Source organism: Oncorhynchus mykiss, chromosome 26 (assembly GCF_057628025.1).
Source record: "Oncorhynchus mykiss isolate SJ-2025 chromosome 26, ASM5762802v1, whole genome shotgun sequence".
NCBI classification, from domain to species: Eukaryota; Metazoa; Chordata; class Actinopteri; order Salmoniformes; family Salmonidae; genus Oncorhynchus; species Oncorhynchus mykiss.
The window spans coordinates 35016501-35039666 of record NC_143047.1 but is presented as its reverse complement, the minus strand read 5'-3'; the positions used below and the strand labels follow the sequence as shown (position 1 = coordinate 35039666).

General features: G+C 40.5%; 1 protein-coding gene across 1 annotated transcript in view; it reads right to left on the bottom strand.

Annotated features, from left to right (window-relative positions):
* tmc3 (transmembrane channel like 3) overlaps positions 1 to 23166 on the bottom strand; it is a 54083-nt gene that overhangs the window by 16828 nt on the left and 14089 nt on the right. Inside the window, exons 4-15 of the mRNA XM_090222841.1 lie at positions 23075 to 23156; positions 21280 to 21386; positions 17683 to 17781; positions 14842 to 14984; positions 13944 to 14091; positions 13035 to 13078; positions 5629 to 5776; positions 4596 to 4705; positions 4319 to 4389; positions 4270 to 4271; positions 3546 to 3824; positions 374 to 502 (exon numbers count right to left, since the gene is read on the bottom strand). Of these exons, the coding sequence (XP_090078967.1) occupies positions 374 to 502; positions 3546 to 3824; positions 4270 to 4271; positions 4319 to 4389; positions 4596 to 4705; positions 5629 to 5776; positions 13035 to 13078; positions 13944 to 14091; positions 14842 to 14984; positions 17683 to 17781; positions 21280 to 21386; positions 23075 to 23156 (1362 nt within the window). The remainder of the gene's footprint in view (positions 1 to 373; positions 503 to 3545; positions 3825 to 4269; positions 4272 to 4318; positions 4390 to 4595; positions 4706 to 5628; positions 5777 to 13034; positions 13079 to 13943; positions 14092 to 14841; positions 14985 to 17682; positions 17782 to 21279; positions 21387 to 23074; positions 23157 to 23166) is intronic.

Sequence of the window (23166 nt, the reverse complement as noted above, 5' to 3'; positions counted from 1 at the left end):
TCTTAAAATACAGTTGACTCCTGACAGATGCAACAGCTTGTGCCTGCCGTGATGGCGTGGACTAAACCAGAACGTTACCAGGAGCAATTAAAAAGCATGTCATCCAATTGTGACTTGCAAACCGTACTGCACTTCAACATAGTTTGCACTCATCCAGACGTCAACTGTAATCAGACGATAACGACACAGTCACAATCACCCTTGGGTTCAAACAGTATTTGTTTTCTTTCAAACCTTTGAGCTTGCCTGTAGTGCCATATGGGCAGTATTTGCACTTTCGGGACTATTCCATTGCACCAAGCAAGCTCAGTTAAGCACAGCTAGACTATTTGAAAGTAAACAAATACTTTTTGAATGGAGGTTGAGTACGTACAAACTTGCTCTCCAGGTCCCAGCAGCAGCAGTCACTCAGGTACCTGACCACCAGCCCTCTGATGAAGTCTATCAACAGGATACTGGCCACCGTGAAGATCATATCGATGATAGACAGCTTCAACATCTCCTACAATACAACACATATGAACATATGAGCATGAAGAAATATACTGTTACTGTCTGGTAACTATCTGTCTTTAAGGTAACTCTGGTCATTCTGTAATGACTAGCTAACACCTACTCGCCCTGATGTCACTGTCAGCTTTATTGAGGGAAGTTTTACTTGGAGTGACTGTGGCATGTGATTGTTTTACAGACCTTATTTGAATGTAAGTCGCTCTGGATAAGAGCGCCTGCTAAATGAACAAAATGCATACTGTATGTCTTTCAGAAAAACTCATTACATCTGTCCTAACTGCACATAACTCATTGGAAATGGATCATCAAGCTATACTTATCAGACCTGGGTTCTTGCACTTTTGGGGACTTCACTATTGGTTGAAAGCTCCATCAAGCATTTGAAAATATAAAAACATATCATTTGAACCCAGGTCTGTTAATTAGATTATGTCCTTTTCCTGTTGAGAATATCCACTCCTGAGACGACGATACACGATATACCCTCCTATTGATCTGCACCAAGAACAAGTCATCTGTTTTTCATCCTTGGCCTAGTGACAGCTTCATTACCTGAACGTCTGCCTGGGTACGTTTCAATCCATACTCAATCTATTGTTTAGGGGGAAACAATCACAGGACAAGGCATTTTCATTTTTCTTGTCGGGCATAATGCCTTTAAGAGGTATTAAGGGTAACTGTCTGAGGGATGAGACTGTTGATTATTAGGTCTGTGTACAGACAGAATGATCTAAAACGGTAATAGTTATTGGTGCTTATCGTACACACAGAGTGCTTAGGCTGACATGGTTGAACTACTCCAGTGTTATGTTTCATAATAGATTACTGTGACAGTAGTAATACACATTTCCTTTGTACAATAGACAAAGATCTATTCTAGGGGACTTTTATTTTGAAGACTCCTTGTGAATGATGCTGAATGTATGTGTTATGGATGTTGTTATAAATTATACATAAAGGTGTTATGAATGATACCACAGCATTCATAAAGGTGTTATGAATGATATTTCAGCATTAATAAAGGTGTTATGAATGATACTTCAGCATTCATAAAGGTGTTGTGAATGATACCACAGCATTCATAAAGGTGTTGTGAATGATACCACAGCATTCATAAAGGTGTTGTGAATGATACCACAGCATTCATAAAGGTGTTGTGAATGATACCACAGCATTCATAAAGGTGTTATGAATGATACTTCAGCATTCATAAAGGTGTTATGAATGATACTTCAGCATTCATAAAGGTGTTATGAATGATACCACAGCATTCATAAAGGTGTTATGAATGATACCACAGCATTCATAAAGGTGTTGTGAATGATACCACAGCACTCATAAAGTGTTATGAATGATACCACATCACCCATAAAGGTGTTGTGAATGATTTCATGAAAATGGTATGAATGCCTTACAGTTGAAGTCGGAAGTTTACATACACCTTAGCCAAATACATTTAAACTCAGTTTTTCACAATTCCTGACATTTAATCCTAGTAAAAATTCCCATGTTAGGATCACCATTTTATTTTAAGAATGTGAAATGTCAGAATAATAGTAGAGAGAATTATTTATTTCAGCTTTAATTTCTTTCATCACATTCCCAGTGGGTCAGAAGTTTACAGAAGTTCACAATTAGTATTTGGTAGCATTGCCTTTAAATTGTTTAACGTTTTGCGTAGCCTTCCACAAGCTTCCCACAATAAGTTGGGTGAATTTTGGCCCATTCCTCCTGACAGAGCTGGTGTAACTGAGTCAGGTTTGTTTTCCTCCTTGCTCGCACATGCTTTTTCAGTTCTGCCGACAAATTTTCTATGGGATTGAGGTCAGGGCTTTGTGATGGCCACTCCAATACCTTGACACCGTAAGCCATTTTGCCACAACTTTGGAAGTATGCTTGGGGTCATTGTCCATTTGGAAGACCTATTTGCGACCAAGCTTCAACTTCCTGACTGATGTCTTGAGATGTTGCTTCAATATATCCACATAATTTTCCGTCCTCATGATGCCATCTATTTTGTGAAGTGTCCCCATGTGCAGTTGCAAACCTTAATTTAGTTTTGGATCAGTGGCTTCTTCCTTGCTGAGCGGCCTTTCAGGTTATGTCAGTATAGGACTCGTTTTACTGTGGATACAGATACTTTTGTAAAGGTTACCTCCAGCATCTTCACAAGGTCCTTTGCTGTTGTTCTGGGAATGATTTGCACTTTTCACAACAAAGTACCTTCATCTCTAGGTGACAGAACGCATCGCCTTAATGAGCGGTCCCATGGTGTTTATACTTGTGTACTATTATTTGTACAGATGAACATGGTACCTTCAGGCGTTTGGAAATTGCTCCCAAGGAAGAACCAGGCTTGTGGAGGTCTACAATTTTTTTTCTGAGGTCTTGGCTGATTTCTTTTAATTTTCCCATGATGTCAAGCAAAGAGGCACTAAGGTTGAAGGTAGGCTTTCAAATACATCCACAGGTACACCTCCAATTGACTCAAATTATGTCAATTAGCCTATCAGAAGCTTCTAAAGCCATGACATAATTTTCTGGAATTTTCCAAGCTGTTTAAAGGCACAGTCAACTTAGTGTATGTAAACTTCTGACCCACTGGAATGGTGATACAGTGAATTATAAGTGAAATAATCTGTCTGTAAGCAATTGTTGGAAAAAGTAGATGTCCTAACCGACTTGCCAAAACTATAGTTTGTTGTTAAGAAATTTGTGGAGTGGTTGAAAAATTGTTTTAATGAATCCAACCTAAGTGTATGTACACTTCCAACTTCAACTGTATGTAGTCATGTACATTGTCAAGTTGATGATGGAGTGTCCCTGTAACAGTTCTACTCTGGCCGATGCAAAAGGTCTCAACCTTCATGGAACAGTTGTTAGTACACTTTCTCTGTAAAGGGTTGCTCAATTAACGTTAAGAGATGAATGAATGGACAAGTGGACAGATTAACAAATGAATGAATTAAGAAATGAATGGACAAATAAATGAAGGAACAAATGAACGAATGACAAGGAATGAGCTTCTGCACCTGTCCAACGTAGGTCTCCCAGCACTCGTCCGGTTTCTTCTGCTTGTTCTGCTCAAACATCCCAGTGTGGTTGTACATGGTTGCCATGGTGACCTTGCTGGTGCTGATGCTGGTGTTGACATCCAGCACCATGGCAATGGTCGCTATGGTGCTATTGTGGTTTTCAGAGATGGAGATGTCGGATACGAGGGTGGAGAGGCTCGTCTCCCCCGGCTGGGAGATGGTCGCCATGAATGCCGTGGAGTCAGACAAGTTCCCCGAAACCACAGAGGCCGCCGCCTGGAAATAATCCATCAAAACCATTAATGATCAATCAACCAATCAACCAGTCAGTCTGTCTATCCATCCATCAGTCAATCGGAGCTTTAAAATGCATGAACATTTTCCTAATTTCATTCCTTTGTTTTCTAAACCTTCCCCACATTTACAGATCAAGATTGTTGTTAACAGTAGCATCCAGGCTGCATCACATCCAGCCGTGATTGGGAGTCCATAAGGCGCCGTCTGGGGTAGGCCGACATTGTAAATAAGAATTTGTTCTTCACTGACTTGCCTAGTTAAATAAAGTTTAAAAAAATCGAATAATAATAAAAAATATATATATTTTTAAAAGCATTGACATTAACATCAGCAATAACTGTAACATTTATTTATTGATTGGAGACTATGGCACAATACGTAAAGAGTTGAGTGACATGGCTTGTATGGTGTCCACATTAGGAACGCCTCAATCTCAGCAGGACTACTTACAGCTGCAGCAGCTGACGCCATACTCATACTGTTGACCTTGTCCAGAAGGGCAATGATGAGGCTGTACAGGTTACCCAGATACAACACCAGGACTCTGTGGCGAGGAGACAAAACATTCACTGCATTAAAAAAGAAAGAAAACAAGCTAAAATCAAGTTAGTAGCAACATTAACGAACAGTACAGCTACGGTGTAGTTACATGTCAAAATATGAATCCAATTTCACCGATACTCTACTGTATCTGTGAAACGTAATGTTAAGTGTGAACAAATGAGATTTGAGGTGCTGTCAGCGTCAGACCTGGCCAGCTGGAAGCGGAGGGAGGTCCTGGGATGGTACATCTCCAGCTGAGCCACCAGCTCAAAGGCAGACGGGGCAATCATGGTGATGAGGGACACCACCACACTCACCTGGGACAGGAAACAGGATATGACATCAGACACTGAGTATGTTATAAAATAGACACCTTCATATATGCCTGATGACATCATAAGGAGTCATTGTATCAGGACCTTCTCTTCTCTTTTTCACTAATATATGGAGGCATCGGAGGAGCAAGCAGTTAGGAGCTAGAGGCTATCCAACTCAGAATTCCAAATCGGAAACTCTGGCATCTTTCTAGAGCTTTGACTTTCTGACCTAAAGATCACTGATGTCATGATTTGACCTGTTTTTTTTTCTCCAGAGTTCCCAGTTGTCTTGAAAACAATATCAGTCCAGGCAGTGACATCAGGGTAGTGGAAACAGTTATCTTATCAAAGCCCTACAGACATCCATTATCCTGAACTGAATTAAATGATCAGCTGTCATGCACAGATTGTGATACATGTGGCTGGTGATAGCAGTCTCCCTATTGGTCTCCAGTTTCACATTAACGCCTTTATTACAGCATCCTGAGAGGAAATGATGCGAGAGAAACACAAGGCACGATGTAATTGAAGTCCTGTCACATATGTCTTTGTCATCAGGGAAATCAAGTGCCCAAAATGAGATACAGTAGCCATAATCCATCAACCAAGTCAAACACAATCTTGTCAGGTTTCCCGGACTCAGAGTAAGCCCACTTACAAAACATTAAGAACACCTGCTCTTTCCATGACATAGACTGACCTGGTGAATACAGGTTAAAGCTATGATCCCTTACTGATGTCACTTGTAAAATAACATCCAGCCAACTGTGGGAAGTATTGGAGTCAACATGGGCCAGCATCCCTGTGGAACACTTTCAACATCTTGTGGAGTCCATGCCCCGATGAACTGAGGCTGTACCTTAAAGGGGACACAGGGGGGTTCCTAATGTTTGGTATACTCAGTGTATACTGTAGCTAGCTACCTCATTCTTCTCCCATAGTGTTAGCTCTGGCTTCTCCAGCTCTAGTTTCTGGGAGCGGTCCACCACAAAGTAGATTATATAAATGCTGCCAGCCAGAGAGAGAAGGACCAGGATGTTGGCTAGGATACGCAGACTGATCAGGACTGCTCTGGAAGACAGAGAGAGAAACAGTAGTTCAATAAATCAAATGTATTTACAGTGCCTTCAGAAAGTATTCATATCTCTTGACTTATTCCACATTTGGTTGTGTTACAGCCTGAATTCAAAATGGATTGAATAAAAACATTCTCTCACCCATCTACACACAATACTCCATCTCCATCTCCATCCCATCAGTTTTCCCCGTGTCTGCATTATTATCGTAATGTTGTTTTGTTCCCCCCATCCCGACGCTGTTCCTGTTTTGTTTGATGTCCATTTTCCATTAAATGTTCACTTCCTGTACTTGCTTCTCGTCTCCAGCGTCGGTCCTTACATAGACAACTATTTTCAGGTCTTGCCATAGATTTTCAAGTAGATTTAAGTCAAAACTGTAACTCAGACACTCAGGAACATTCACAGTCTTCTTGGTAAGCAACTACAGTGTATGTTGGAAAGCAGTCTGAACCAGTTTTTCCTGTAGGATTTTGCCTGTGCTTTGCCTGTGCTTAGCTCCGTTTCTTTTTGACCCTGTAAAATTTCACAGTCCTTAACGATTAAAAGCATACCCATAACCAGGCAACAACACATCTTCCACGCTGATCTTTAACACTAGGGCCCCTCAGGGGTGTGTACTTAGACCCCTCCTGTATTCCCTGTTCACCCACGACTGCGTGGCCAAACACAACTCCAACACCATCATTAAGTTAGCTGACGACACAACAGTGGTAGGCCTGATCACCGACAACGATGAGACAGCCTATAGGGAGGAGGTCAGAGAACTGGCAGTATGGTGCCAGGACAACAACCTCTCCCTCAATGTGAGCAAGACAAAGGAGCTGATCGTGGACTATAGGAAAAGGCGGGCCGAACAGGCCCCCATTAACATCAACGGGGCTGTAGTGGAGAGGGTCGAGAGTTTTAAGTTCCTTGGTGTCCACATCACCAACAAACTATCATGGTCCAAACATACCAAGACAGTCGTGAAGAGGGCAAGACAAAACCTTTTTCCCCTCTGGAGACTGAAAATATTTGGCATGGGTCCCCAGATCCTCAAAAGGTTCTACAGCTGCACCATCGAGAGCATCCTGATCGGTTGCATCACCGCCTGGTATGGCAACTGCTCGGCAGCTAGAACCTGTAAGGCATTACAGAGGGTAGTGCGAACGGCCCAGTACATCACCGGGGCCAAGCTTCCTGCCATCCAGGACCTATATAATAGGCGGTGTCAGAGGAAACCCATAAAATTGTCAGAGACTCCAGTCACCCAAGTTATATGTTTTCTCGGCTACCGCACAGCAAGCGTTACCTGAGCGCCTAGTCTAGGACCAAAAGGCTCCTCAACAGCTTCTACCCCCAAGCCATTAGACTGCTGAACTTTGCATAAGAATCGCCACTGGACAATTTACATTGACCCCCCCCCCTTTTGCACACTGCTGCTACTCGCTGTTTGTTTGTTACCTATGCATAGTCACTTCGCCCCCACCTACATGTACAGATAACCTTAACTAGCCTGTACCCCCGCACACTGACTCGGTACCAGTGCCCCCTGTATACAGCCTCCACACTGACTCGGTACCAGTGCCCCCTGTATATAGCCTCCACACTGACTCGGTACCAGTGCCCCCTGTATATAGCCTCGTTATTGTTATTCTTATTGTGTTACTTTTTATTTTATCCTACTTGGTATATATTTTCTTCTTCTTGAACTGCACTGTTGGTTAAGGGCTTGTAAGTAAGCATTTCACGGTAAAGTCTACACTTGTTGTATTCGGAGCATGTGGCAAATAAATCTTGATTTGATTTGATAACATGATGCGGCCACCACTGTTCTTGAAAATATGGAAAGTGGTACTCAGTAATGTGTTGTATTGGATTTGCCCCAAACATAACACTTTGTATTCAGGACAAAAAGTTAAATGCTTTGCCATTTTTATTATTAGTACTTTAATGCCGTGGGATGGATGTTTTGGAACATGTTTATTCTGTACAGGCTTCCTTCTTTTCACTATGTCAATTAGGCTAGTATTGTGGAGTAACTACAATGTTGTTGATCTATCCTCAGTTTTCTCCGATCACAGCCATTAAACTCTGTAACTGTTTTAAAGTCACCATTGGCTTCATGATGAAATCCCTGAGCTGGAAACCTTCCTCTCTGGCAACTGAGTTAGGAAAGATGCCTGTATCTTTATAGTGACTGGGTGTATTGATACACCATCCACAGTGTAATTGTAACGGCGTTCTTCGTTTGTTGAGAGAGAGGACCGAAATGCAGCGTGGTGATTACTCATGTTCTTTAATCAATAATTGACGATACATGAAATAACTAAACGAATACGAAAACAACAAACGGAACGTGAAACCTAATACAGCCTATCTGGTGAACACTACACAAAGACAGGAACAATCACCCACAAACACACAGTGAAACCCAGGCTACCTAAATATGGTTCCCAATCAGAGACAATGACGAACACCTGCCTCTGATTGAGAACCATATCAGGCCGAACATAGAACTAGACCAAAACATAGAAAAACAAACATAGACTACCCACCCAACTCACGCCCTGACCATACTAAATAAATACAAAAACAACGGAAATAGAGGTCAGAACGTGACAGTAATGAATAACTTCACCATGCTCAAAGGGTTGTCACGCCCTGACCGTAGAGATCCTTATAATTCTCTATTTGGTTAGGTCAGGGTGTGACTAGGGTGGGCAATCTATGTTTTTTATTTCTTTGTTGGCCGGTTATGGTTCTCAATCGGAGGCAGCTGTCTATTGTTGTCTCTGATTGGGGATCATACTTAGGCAGCCTTTTTCCACCTGTAGTTTGTGGGATCTTGTTCTTGGGACTGTGCTGTTTAACACTACTGGACGTCACGTTTTGTTTTTGTATTATAATTTTTTTTCTGTGTTCATTTAATGAATTAAAATGTACTCCTACCACGCTGCACCTTGGTCCGATCCTTCCATCAACGAACGTAACAGGGATATTCAATGTCTGCTTTTTCTTTTTACCCATCTTCTTTGTAAGGCATTGGAAAACCTCCCTGGTCTTTGTGGTTGAATCTGTGTTTGTAATTCACTGCTTGACTGAGGGACCTTACAGATAATTGTATGTGTGGGGTACAGAGATGAGGGACCTTACAGATAATTGTATGTGTGGGGTACAGAGATGAGGGACCTTACAGATAATTGTATGTGTGGGGTACAGAGATGAGGGACCTTACAGATAATTGTATGTGTGGGGTACAGAGATGAGGGACCTTACAGATAATTGTATGTGGGGGTACAGAGATGAGGGACCTTACAGATAATTGTATGTGGGGTACAGAGATGAGGGACCTTACAGATAATTGTATGTGTGGGGTACAGAGATGAGGGACCTTACAGATAATTGTATGTGTGGGGTACAGAGATGAGGGACCTTACAGATAATTGTATGTGTGGGGTACAGAGATGAGGGACCTTACAGATAATTGTATGTGTGGGGTACAGAGATGAGGGACCTTACAGATAATTGTATGTGTGGGGTACAGAGATGAGGGACCTTACAGATAATTGTATGTGGGGGTACAGAGATGAGGGACCTTACAGATAATTGTATGTGGGGTACAGAGATGAGGGACCTTACAGATAATTGTATGTGTGGGGTACAGAGATGAGGGACCTTACAGATAATTGTATGTGTGGGGTACAGAGATGAGGGACCTTACAGATAATTGTATGTGTGGGGTACAGAGATGAGGGACCTTACAGATAATTGTATGTGTGGGGGTACAGAGATGAGGGACCTTACAGATAATTGTATGTGTGGGGTACAGAGATGAGGGACCTTACAGATAATTGTATGTGTGGGGTACAGAGATGAGGGACCTTACAGATAATTGTATGTGTGGGGTACAGAGATGAGGGACCTTACAGATAATTGTATGTGTGGGGTACAGAGATGAGGGACCTTACAGATAATTGTATGTGTGGGGTACAGAGATGAGGGACCTTACAGATAATTGTATGTGGGGGTACAGAGATGAGGGACCTTACAGATAATTGTATGTGGGGTACAGAGATGAGGGACCTTACAGATAATTGTATGTGTGGGGTACAGAGATGAGGGACCTTACAGATAATTGTATGTGTGGGGTACAGAGATGAGGGACCTTACAGATAATTGTATGTGGGGTACAGAGATGAGGGACCTTACAGATAATTATATGTGGGGGTACAGAGATGAGGGACCTTACAGATAATTGTATGTGGGGTACAGAGATGAGGGACCTTACAGATAATTGTATGTGGGGTACAGAGATGAGGGACCTTACAGATAATTGTATGTGTGGGGTACAGAGATGAGGGACCTTACAGATAATTATATGTGGGGTACAGAGATGAGGGACCTTACAGATAATTATATGTGGGGGTACAGAGATGAGGGACCTTACAGATAATTGTATGTGGGGTACAGAGATGAGGGACTTTACAGATAATTATATGTGGGGGTACAGAGATGAGGGACCTTACAGATAATTGTATGTGGGGTACAGAGATGAGGGACCTTACAGATAATTGTATGTGGGGTACAGAGATGAGGGACCTTACAGATAATTGTATGTGTGGGGTACAGAGATGAGGGACCTTACAGATAATTGTATGTGGGGTACAGAGATGAGGGACCTTACAGATAATTGTATGTGTGGGGTACAGAGATGAGGGACCTTACAGATAATTGTATGTGTGGGGTACAGAGATGAGGGACCTTACAGATAATTGTATGTGTGGGGTACAGAGATGAGGGACCTTACAGATAATTGTATGTGTGGGGTACAGAGATGAGGGACCTTACAGATAATTGTATGTGTGGGGTACAGAGATGAGGGACCTTACAGATCATTGTATGTGTGGGGTACAGAGATGAGGGACCTTACAGATCATTGTATGTGTGGGGTACAGAGATGAGGGACCTTACAGATAATTGTATGTGTGGGGTACAGAGATGAGGGACCTTACAGATAATTGTATGTGTGGGGTACAGAGATGAGGGACCTTACAGATAATTATATGTGTGGGGTACAGAGATGAGGGACCTTACAGATAATTATATGTGTGGGGTACAGAGATGAGGGACCTTACAGATCATTGTATGTGTGGGGTACAGAGATGAGGGACCTTACAGATAATTGTATGTGTGGGGTACAGAGATGAGGGACCTTACAGATAATTATATGTGTGGGGTACAGAGATGAGGGACCTTACAGATAATTGTATGTGTGGGGTACAGAGATGAGGGACCTTACAGATAATTATATGTGTGGGGTACAGAGATGAGGTCGTCATTCAAAAATCTTGTTAAACACTATTATCGCACAAAGAGTGAGTCCATAGAACTTATTATGTGACTTGTTTACTATGTTTACTCCTGAACTTATTTAGGCTTGTTAAGAACTTATTTAGGCTTGCTATAACAAAGGGGTTGAATACTTATTGACTCAAGACATGTCCACTTTTTATTTTTTATTCACTTGTGGGGTATTGTGTGTTGGCCAGTGGCAAAAGAAAACCTCAATTGAGTCCATTTTAAAATCAGGCTATAACAGAAAAAAGTCAAGTGGTGACATTGTGTGGTGACTCCCTTTTACTGTTGTCACAAAGTGCTCTACAGTAAACCTGCTTAGACCCAGGACCAACCAATATCTGAAGAACAGTGGCAAGGAAACAACTCTTTAGAAGGAAGAAACCTAAAGAGGAACCAGATTCAGAAGGGAGGTCTTTCTTCCCCTGGCTGCCTGTATTGTACACTCTCAGTGTTCTCTGGCTGTCCCCATAGGATAACCCTTTTTGATTCCAGGTGAAAATCCCTCTGTGGAAAGGGTTCCACATGGATCACAAAAGGGTTCTACCTGAAACCAAAATTAGTGTACATTGGACATTCCACAGCCTGCATCAGATCACCACATAAACCACACACAAGTGGCAACATGTTAACATTACTATAATTCAAATCTCCCCAAACCAATCAGTAGAACTTTAGGTTGAAATCTCCCATTGAAACTACCATTTAGATACAGTACAGTGCATGCATCCACCTAGCATTAGCCCCAGTTAGAATAGACATTAACTCAAATGGACTGAAAGAAGTGGCAACATAGTGTGGTTGAGAGGGCCGCGGGCGGTGTGAACGAACGTTCCCTGAGGTATTAATCCCTCTTTAATGTCTACTCAGGTCTGATGATGCTCTGGCAGGGGTGATTTAGAGCCAGTCATCTCTGACAGTAAAAGGCTGTTAGGATGAGTTATGCCACCAGGAAGTGTCGGCCTGTGTGTGGGGTAGCAATGGACTGGGAGCGAGACAGTAAATCAGTCCTTTCTGAGACCAGTGGAGAACGCAGGTAGAAGAGGCTCAAAAGCAACCAGGTGATAGCAAAACATAGACTTTTATACAGTGTTTCCCTTATATGCAAAATTATGGCTGCCACTGGTAAAAATGTAGATGTGTAGATGTATGTGCCAGGAAGAGTCCCTCCCCACAGGAAGACCCTCCCTTCTTGCAGGAAGACACCAGAAAGAACCCCCGCCCCCCACTAGACCACATTCACACACCCCTACCCTCATTTGTACATCCATGACTCCAGTCGGCTAGACCCCTAAATCAAAGAGCATCATCAATGAATGTGGTACAGTCCTGGATTCTACCAATCAGAATAACACAAGATGGGCCTCCCGAGTGGCACAGTGGTCTAAGGCATGTTATCACAGTACTAGCTGTGGCACTAGAGATTCTGGGTTCGAGTCCAGGCTCTGTTGCAGCCGGCCGCGACCGGGAGAGACATGGGGGGGGCACAATTGTTCCAGTGTCGTCCGGGTTAGGGGAGAGTTTGGCCGGCAGGGATGTCCTTGTCCCATTGCATGCTGACACGGTCGCAAGATGTACGTGTTTTCTCCAACACATTGGTGCGGCTGGCTTCCAGGTTAAGTGGGCATTGAGTCAAGAAGCAGTGCGGCTTGGTTAGGTTGTGTTTCGGAGGACGCACGGCTCTCGAACTTCGCCTCTCCGAGTCCGTAAGGGAGTTGCAGCGATGACAAAGGACTGTATCTACCAATTGGAAACCACGAAATTGGGGATAAAAAATGAATGACACAACATACTGCAAAGGATAAAGCCACTGACACGTAAAAGCCACGGGTCCATTAACGGGTCCAAACAATATCAATGTGTGATGCTAACTTAGCCACCCTCTCCAAGGACAAGAGAATAAACATACTTACAGACTAGTGTCCTTCTTTTTCTCCTGCTCCTCAACAATGGCCTCCTAGAGAAAGGAGCAAGGAATTAGCATTGATTAATGTCATCCATCTTGTGTAACTACATATTTGCTGCAATCTTGTCCATCTATCTGTAGAAAAATAAAATGTAAATCTCAATGAGACAAAACTTTGAAAAATAAAGGTTAAATAAGGATAAAGAAAGAAAAAAACTATGTATTGTATCAAGCATCAAATGATTTCAACTGAGCTTATTGAAACAGAGGAATCTACTTTTACATTTTGCTGACTGTACAGGGAAACTCAACAAGCAGGTTAAAGGTCTCTCTTGTTTAGACGTAGAATCCAGATTATAGATCAGCCCTCAGGAAAATCAGCAGTAATTCATTGGTACATTGACTTCTACTCTACAGAGTGCTGTGTGTGAATTAAAGAAGTTGGGATCGTTGGAAATCAAATCCGAGGAGTGGAGTGGTGTAGTGTTTCTCAATGGCTCAGTGCAGATGAAGGAGAGGAGACTAGGAAAGGAAAACAGTTAGGATGATTGAGTGTGCATCACAAATGTGTTGCATGGCTTCCTCTTTCCATCTCCTCCATTTGTGATAATTTGAATCCACAGGATAAGTGAAAGCAGGAGATGAGTAGAGGAGGGCCATTTAGACTATTGAAGGTGACATTTTCGTAGTGCAAAAATAATTGTGCAAAGTGCAAAAATGACTATACAACTAATTTTATTCTGGCAGCGTGATTACACTTTAAACTTTACTTCAACAATGTACATCATAAAGAGGCAACTATTGATGTATTTCTCAGTTTACATGTACCGCCGTAGAATTATTTTCTAATTAAATCACTGCAAGATGAGGTTTACAGAAATGTGGCCCTGAGTCTTGCACCATGTGTCTCTCTCACCCTGATGTTGTTGACGATAGCGGCTCCCTTGCTCTCTGCAGCCTCAGGGTTCCCTATGAGGTAGTCCCAGGCACAGAACACTCTCCAGCAGAAGGTGAAGTTCTCATCAGAGGCGCTGGCTAGGCTCAGACGGGAGTTCTTAGCCATCCTGAGGGAAAATGTTAATAAATAACACAAAAATGGCATCGATTAGCGACAGGTCATTGTATTCCTAATAAGAGGTTAAACTGGCGATGGAACAGGATTCAAACACCTTTATAGGTAATACAGAAACAGTTGAAATATAATCACTACAGTAGTGGTTACAATGTGATAGCCACGGTACCAAAACAGAGGAGAGGTTTAACCATATAATCACTACAGTAGTGGTTACAATGTGATAGCCACAGTACCAAAACAGAGGAGTGGTCTGACCATATACTCACTACAGTAGTGGTTACAATGTGATAGCCACGGTACCAAAACAGAGGAGAGGTTTAACCATATAATCACTACAGTAGTGGTTACAATGTGATAGCCACAGTACCAAAACAGAGGAGTGGTCTGACCATATACTCACTACAGTAGTGGTTACAATGTGATAGCCACAGTACCAAAACAGAGGAGTGGTCTGACCATATACTCACTACAGTAGTGGTTACAATGTGATAGCCACGGTACCAAAACAGAGGAGAGGTTTGACCTCGTACTTCAATGCTCTTAGTTGTTGCAAAAATGTACTGACTATGCTTTTTACTTTGTGTATCTACGTCATATCACTGAGTCCACCTTAAAAAATATAATATTTGACATTAGTAGTAGCTAGTAGCAAGCCACATCAATGGTCACCTTTGGTAATACATTCGTATCAATATCACTCCACATAAATTAGCTTTATTAAAGAGACTCCTGTGATTACTTTCTTAACAGAATGATGAAACTGTAGGCAAAAACAGCCATCCCAACCAGAAAATAGGCCAGGGGGAGGCGATAGCCGGCACTGCCGAGCTTCCTCACCGGGCCATAGTACCCATAGAACAACACCGAGTACTGGAGGTAGCCCTGTGGATGAAAACATCACAAAGACAAGAATTGTGAATAAACTGGGAGCCAAAACAAGTTGTGACTTGGGTCTTTAAAACACGGTAAAACTTAAAGCATGCAACAAACAAATCCAAAACACTGTTGGGGCACTATTGAGACACTTTCAAGACACTATTGAAACACTATTGAGACACTTTTGAGATGGTATCGAGGCGCTATTGAGACGGTATTGAGGCACTATTGAGACACTTTTGAGATGGTATCGAGGCGCTATTGAGACGGTATTGAGGCGCTATTGAGACACTATTGAACCACTTTAAAAACACTATTGAAACACTATTGAGGCGCTATTGAAGTGCTATTGAGACACTTTTAACACATTACTGAGGGACTACTGAGGGACTGTTGAGCCACTACTGAGGCACTACAAATCCTGATCCAATTCACACATTGTAAGGATTATTATGTGGTTATTATGTGGTATTATGTGGTATTATGTGTTATTACGAGGATATTATGTGTTATTACGTGGTATTATGCCGTTATTATGTGTTATTATGTGGTTGTTGTGTGGTTATTATGTGTTATTATGTGGTACTATGCGGTATTATGTGTTATTATGCGATTATTATGTGGTTTTTACGTGTTATTTTGTGTTATTATGTCGTTATTATGTGGTTATTATGTGGTATTATGTGTTATTATGAGGATAGTATGTGTTATTATGTGGTATTGTGCCGTTATTATGTGTTATTATGTGGTTATTGTGTGTTATTATGTGTTATTATGCAGTTATTATGTGTTACTATGTGGTTATTATGTGGTTATTATGTCTTATTATGTGGTACTATGCGGTATTATGTGTTATTATGCGATTATTATGTGGTTTTTACGTGGTATTTTGTGTTATTATGTGGTTATTATGTGTTATTATGTGTTATTTTGTGTTATTATGTGGTTATTATGTGGTTATTATGTATTATTATGCGGTTGTTGTGTGGTTATTATGTGTTATTATGTGGTACTATGCGGTATTATGTGTTATTATGCGATTATTATGTGGTTTTTACGTGTTATTTTGTGTTATTATGTCGTTATTATGTGGTTATTATGTGGTATTATGTGGTATTATGTGTTATTATGAGGATAGTATGTGTTATTATGTGGTATTGTGCCGTTATTATGTGTTATTATGTGGTTATTGTGTGTTATTATGTGTTATTATGCAGTTATTATGTGTTATTATGTGGTTATTATGTGGTTATTATGTCTTATTATGTGGTACTATGCGGTATTATGTGTTATTATGCGATTATTATGTGGTTTTTACGTGGTATTTTGTGTTATTATGTGGTTATTATGTGTTATTATGTGTTATTTTGTGTTATTATGTGGTTATTATGTGGTTATTATGTATTATTATGCGGTTGTTGTGTGGTTATTATGTGTTATTATGTGGTACTATGCGGTATTATGTGTTATTATGCGATTATTATGTGGTTTTTACGTGTTATTTTGTGTTATTATGTCGTTATTATGTGGTTATTATGTGGTATTATGTGGTATTATGTGTTATTATGAGGATAGTATGTGTTATTATGTGGTATTGTGCCGTTATTATGTGTTATTATGTGGTTATTGTGTGTTATTATGTGTTATTATGCAGTTATTATGTGTTATTATGTGGTTATTATGTGGTTATTATGTCTTATTATGTGGTACTATGCGGTATTATGTGTTATTATGCGATTATTATGTGGTTTATACGTGTTATTTTGTGTTATTATGTGGTTATTATGTGTTATTATGTGTTATTTTGTGTTATTATGTGGTTATTATGTGGTTATTATGTATTATTATGCGGTTGTTGTGTGGTTATTATGTGTTATTATGTGGTACTATGCGGTATTATGTGTTATTATGCGATTATTATGTGGTTTTTACGTGTTATTTTGTGTTATTATGTGGTTATTATGTGGTTATTATGTGTTATTATGTGGTTTTATGTGTTATTTTGTGTTATTATGTGTTATTTTGTGTTATTATGTGTTATTATGTGGTTATTATGTGTTATTTTGTGTTATCATGTGTTATTATGTGGTTATTATGTGTTATTATGTGGTTATTATGTGGTTATTATGTGGTTATTATGTGTTATTATGTGGTTATTATGTGGTTATTATGTGGTTAGTATGTGTTATTATGTGGTTATTATGTGGTTATTATGTGTCATTATGTGGTTATTATGTGGTTAGTATGTGTTATTATGTGTTCTTATGTGGTTATTGTGTGGCTATTATGGGTTAGTATGTGTTATTATGTGTTATTATGTGTTATTATGTGTTATTATGTGGTTATTATGTGGTTATTATGTGTTATTATGTGGTTATTATGTGGTCATTATGTGTTATTATGTGTTATTATGTGGTTAATATGTATTGTTATGTGGTTATTATGTGGTTATTATGTGGTTATTATGTGTTATTATGTGTTATTATGTGGTTATTATGTGTTATTATGTGTTATTATGTGGTTGCTGTTGCTCCTCGGGGGCCTCCGTACTTAATGTCATGCTGATAAGAAGGCTGGCATCATAAACATCACTCACAGTACAAGGAGTTGTTGAAATATAGTTTAGATGAATCGGACTACACAACAAAATGGATGTAATTGAACAGTGATATTGAGGGAACATTAAGAGATCAAACTGCCTTGCCCCAAGAGACCAGATGGTGTCCAGATCTTGGGCTGAGGCCAGGTGCTCCTTGGGAATGGTCTTACTCCGGGTTGTTCCGAACGGCTCTCCGGCCAGGAGCTGAGGGGAGAAATCAGATGGATTATTATGCCAGTACAATGAATGATATGGGGGGAGGAGTGGAGGCAAATGGATTAGAAAGGGACAATGTTACCATTGAATTTGCACACACACACACACACACACACACACACAGAACTACAGGTCACACACACACACAGTTTAACTACCCACTCCATGCCTCAAACACAATAATATTTTCCCTAGATCTTTTATTTTCTCTTTTCTTCCGATCATAATCTACAATGATCTCCAAACAACCATAACATTGATCGGTCTTTATGTATCAAGTAGCAACAGTAAGTTCTGATAAATAACAGGTGGATAATGGAGTAAGACACAACACTTAAAGGTTTGAATATTGACTGAATTATAGTACATAAATCATTCTATAATTAGGTCCAGATTCACCATGACTTCACCATGATGTCACCATGACTTGTCTTCACCATGACGTCACCATGACTTAACCATGACTTAACCATGTCTTCACCATGACGCCACCATGACATCACCACGACTTAACCATGACTTCACCATGACTTCATCCCGATTTCACCATGACTTCACCATAACTTCACCATGACATCACCATGACTTAACCATAACTTCACCATGACTTCACCATGACTTCAATATGACTTCATCACGATTTCACCATGACTTCACCATAACTTAACCATGACTTCACCATGACTTCACCATAACTTAACCATGACTTCACCATGACTTCAATATGATTTCACCATGACTTCACCATGACTTCATCACGATTTCACCATGACTTCACCATAACTTCACCATGACTTCAATATGACTTCACCACGACTTCACCACGACTTCACCATGATTTCAATATGACTTCATCACGATTTCACCATGACTTCACCATGAAGTCACAATGACTTCACCATGTCTTCACCATGACGGTAAAATGTTTTATTGTCAGATACAAGCTAAAAGGGACTTAGTCTACAACCAGTGATCGGATTAAATCCCTACCAAAGTCTTATCTCTGAAAACTTCAGTCTACAAAAGAAAAATCCAATCTGTGAGGTTGGGGTGAATGAAGGAGGGAAAAGGTTGGTTGGAGAATGGATGGAAGGAAGGAGGGATGAAATGGAGGAGATTGGGAGTGAGTGATGTGCCAGCTGATGTCTGGGGAAATTGCCTGTGTCTGCATGTCAGCCGGCTAAATAAATCAGCCCTGCTTTTCCCGACATACCCAGACCAATAACAATGCCCTCTATGCATTATTTGTGACGTCTGGCACCAAAAGTGCTGATTTTTATTGTCATACTTTGCAAGCACATACCGGAATTTACAATATCTGTTAGGTCCTCTCTTGTATCCTCTGCATACAATTGACCATTGTAACATTCAGCTACATTCTACATTTGAAGCAGTCAAATCGTGTTAAATAAAGTTGAAATCCTCTATCGCTGTTTTTAAGTTTTGTTTTATGGAGAATTCAGTTTACTTCCTTTCCCTAATAACTTCATTATTTAGTCATGATAGACACATCTATGGTACACACATCCATGGTACACACATCTATGATACACATATCTATGGTACAAACAGCCCCTGTTCTTCTATTGATTGACACACACACACACACACACACACACACACACACTAGAGGTCGACTGATTATGATTTTTCAACGTCAATACCGATACTGATACCGATTATTGGAGGACCAAAAAGGCAGATACCGATTAATCGGCCTTTTTCAAAATGTATTTATTTATTTGTAATAATGACAATTACAACAATACTGAATGAACACATTTATTTTAACTTAATTTAATACATCAATCAAATCAATTTATCCTCAAATAAATAATGAAACATGTTCAATTTGGTTTAAATAATGCAAAAAGAAGAAAGTAAAAGTGCAATATGTGCCATGTAAAAAAGCTAACGTTTAAGTTCCTTGCTCAGAACATGAGAACATATGAAAGCTGGTGGTTCCTTTTAACATGAGTCTTCAATATTTCAAGGTAAGAAGTTTTAGGTTGATGTTATTATAGGAATTATAGGACTATTTCTCTCTATACGATTTGTATTTCATATACCTTTGACTATTGGATGTTCTTATAGGCACTTTAATATTGCCATAGCTTCTGTCCCTACCCATCGCTCCACAAAAGCTGCGGACCTTGCAGGGCAAGGGGAACAACTACTCCAAGTCTCAGACCGAGTGATGTTTGAAACGCTATTAGCGCACACCCCATTAACTAGCTAGCCATTTCACATCGGTTACACCAGCCTAATATCGGGAGCTGTTAGGCTTGAAGTCATAAACAGCGCAATGCTTGAAGCACAGCGAAGAGCTGCTGGCAAAAAGCACGAAATTGCTGTTTGAATGAATGCTTACGAGCCTGCTGCTGCCTACCACCGCTCAGTCAGTCTGCTCTATCAAATATCAAATCATAGACTTAATTATAACATAATAACACACAGAAATACGAGCCTTAGGTCATTAATATTGTCAAATCCGGAAACTATCATTTGTAAAATAAACGTTTATTATTTCAGTGAAATACGGAACCGTTCGGTATTTTATCTAACGGGTGGCATCCCTTAAATATAAATATTCCGGTTACATTGCACAACCTTCAATGTTATGTCATAATTTCGTAAAATTCGGGCAAATTAGTTCGCAACGAGCCAGGTGGCCCAAACTGTTGCATATACCCTGACTCTGCGTGCAAGGAACACAAGAGAAGTGACACAGTTTCCCTAGTTTAATATTGCCTGATAACATGAATTTCTTTTAACTAAATATGCAGGTTTAAAAATATATACTTCTGTGTATTGATCTCAAGAAAGTAATTGTGTTTATGGTTAGGTACATTCGTGCAATGATTATGATTTTTTCGCAAATGCGCTTTTGTTAAATCATCCCCGTTTGGCGAAGATGGCTGTCTTCGTTAGGAAGAAATAGTCTTCAGAGTTCGCAACGAGCCAGGCAAAAGGCATTGATGTTAATGGTTAGGTACACATTGGTGCAACGACAGTGCTTTTTTCACGAATGCGCTTGTTAAATCACCCGTTTGGTGAAGTAGGCTATGATTCAATGAAAAATTAACATTGATTAAAATTAATTGATTATATGCAACGCAGGACAAGCTAGAAAAACTAGTAATATCATCAACCATGTGTAGTTAACTAGTGATTATGTTAAGATGTATTGTTTTTTATAAGATACGTTTAATGCTATCTAGAACCTTACCTTGGCTCCTTGCTGCACTTGCATAACAGGTAGTCAGCCTGCCACACAGTCTCCTCGTGGAGTGCAATGTAATCGGCCATGATCGGTGTCCAAAAATGCAGAATACCGATTGTTATGAAAACTTGAAATCGGCCCTAATTAATCGGCCACTCTAACACACACACACACACACACACACACACACACACACACACACACACACACACACACACACACACACACACACACACATACATACACATACACACAACACACACCTCAGGTATGACTATGAATGCCCCAGTCATGACAGTAAGGACTATGTTGATACCAAACAGCCATCTGAGGAAGATGAAGTAGGAGGCCACCCCTGACCCAAAGTGACCTAAGAGGGAAACAGAGACAGGGGTGTATGGTGAAGTTACCCCAAGACACTGATATTGGGTCAGTTTTGCATTTTCACCACTAATGTTTAAGTTAAGGTTTGGGGTAGGTGGAGCTGATCCTAGATCTGTACTATGGGAAAGGAGACAGACAATCACAAATCATCTCAAACCAAACTGAAATTATTTTAAATTTCAGACATTACATTTATTTATTTAAAATTTTAATTGTCACATGCTTGGTAAACAACAGGTGTAGACTGAAATGCTAACTTACGGGCCCTTCCCAACAATGCACAATACCAAAATAATAATTAAAATAACAATAGAAAAACATGTGTAACACAAGGAGTAAATACAATATAAATATATAAATAACTTGGCTATACACGCGGGTTACCAGTACAGAGTCTATGTGCAGGGCTAGGAGGTAATAACTTGGCTATACACACGGGTTACCAGGTCAGAGTCTATATGCAGGGGTAGGAGGTAATAACTTGGCTATACACGCGGGTTACCAGTACAGAGTCTATGTGCAGGGGTAGGAGGTAATAACTTGGCTATACACGCGGGTTACCAGTACAGAGTCTATGTGCAGGGGTAGGAGGTAATAACTTGGCTATACACGCGGGTTACCAGTACAGAGTCTATGTGCAGGGGTAGGAGGTAATAACTTGGCTATACACGTGGGTTACCAGTACAGAGTCTATGTGCAGGGCTAGGAGGTAATAACTTGGCTATACACACGGGTTACCAGTACAGAGTCTATGTGCAGGGCTAGGAGGTAATAACTTGGCTATACACGCGGTTTACCAGTACAGAGTCTATGTGCAGGGGTAGGAGGTAATAACTTGGCTATACACGCGGGTTACCAGTACAGAGTCTATGTGCAGGGGTAGGAGGTAATAACTTGGCTATACACGCGGGTTACCAGTACAGAGTCTATGTGCAGGGGTAGGAGGTAATAACTTGGCTATACACGTGGGTTACCAGTACAGAGTCTATGTGCAGGGGTAGGAGGTAATAACTTGGCTATACACAAGGGTTACCAGTACAGAGTCTATGTGCAGGGGTAGGAGGTAATAACTTGGCTATACGCAAGGGTTACCAGTACAGAGTCTATGTGCAGGGGTAGGAGGTAATAACTTGGCTATACACACGGGTTGCCAGTACAGAGTCTATGTGCAGGGGTACGAGGTAATAACTTGGCTATACACACGAGTTACCAGTACAGAGTCTATGTGCAGGGGTAGGAGGTAATAACTTGGCTATACACACTGGTTACCAGTACAGAGTCTATGTGCAGGGGTACGAGGTAATAACTTGGCTATACACACGGGTTACCAGTACAGAGTCTATGTGCAGGGGTAGGAGGTAATAACTTGGCTATACACACTGGTTACCAGTACAGAGTCTATGTGCAGGGGTATGAGGTAATTGAGGAAGATATAGTATGTAGGTATAGGTAGGGATAAAGTGACTAGACAACAGGATAGATAGTAGACAGTAGCAGCAGCGTCTGTGATGAGTGTGGAAGTGTGTGTGTGGCGACAGTGTGCCTGTGTGTCAATACAATTTTACAGTAAAATACACATTACAGTAAAAGGTAATGCACTAATATTTTACTGTAATATAGTCAATATCTTACATGTTCAAGTAAGTAATAAAATATGTTATTAAAAGTTGTTACTTTCTATTTTCTTGATCCTCATCTCCCAGGGAATAAACAGAACCACGATGTTGTACAGCAACCTGGAGACCTTCTTCAGCAGCTGAAAATAT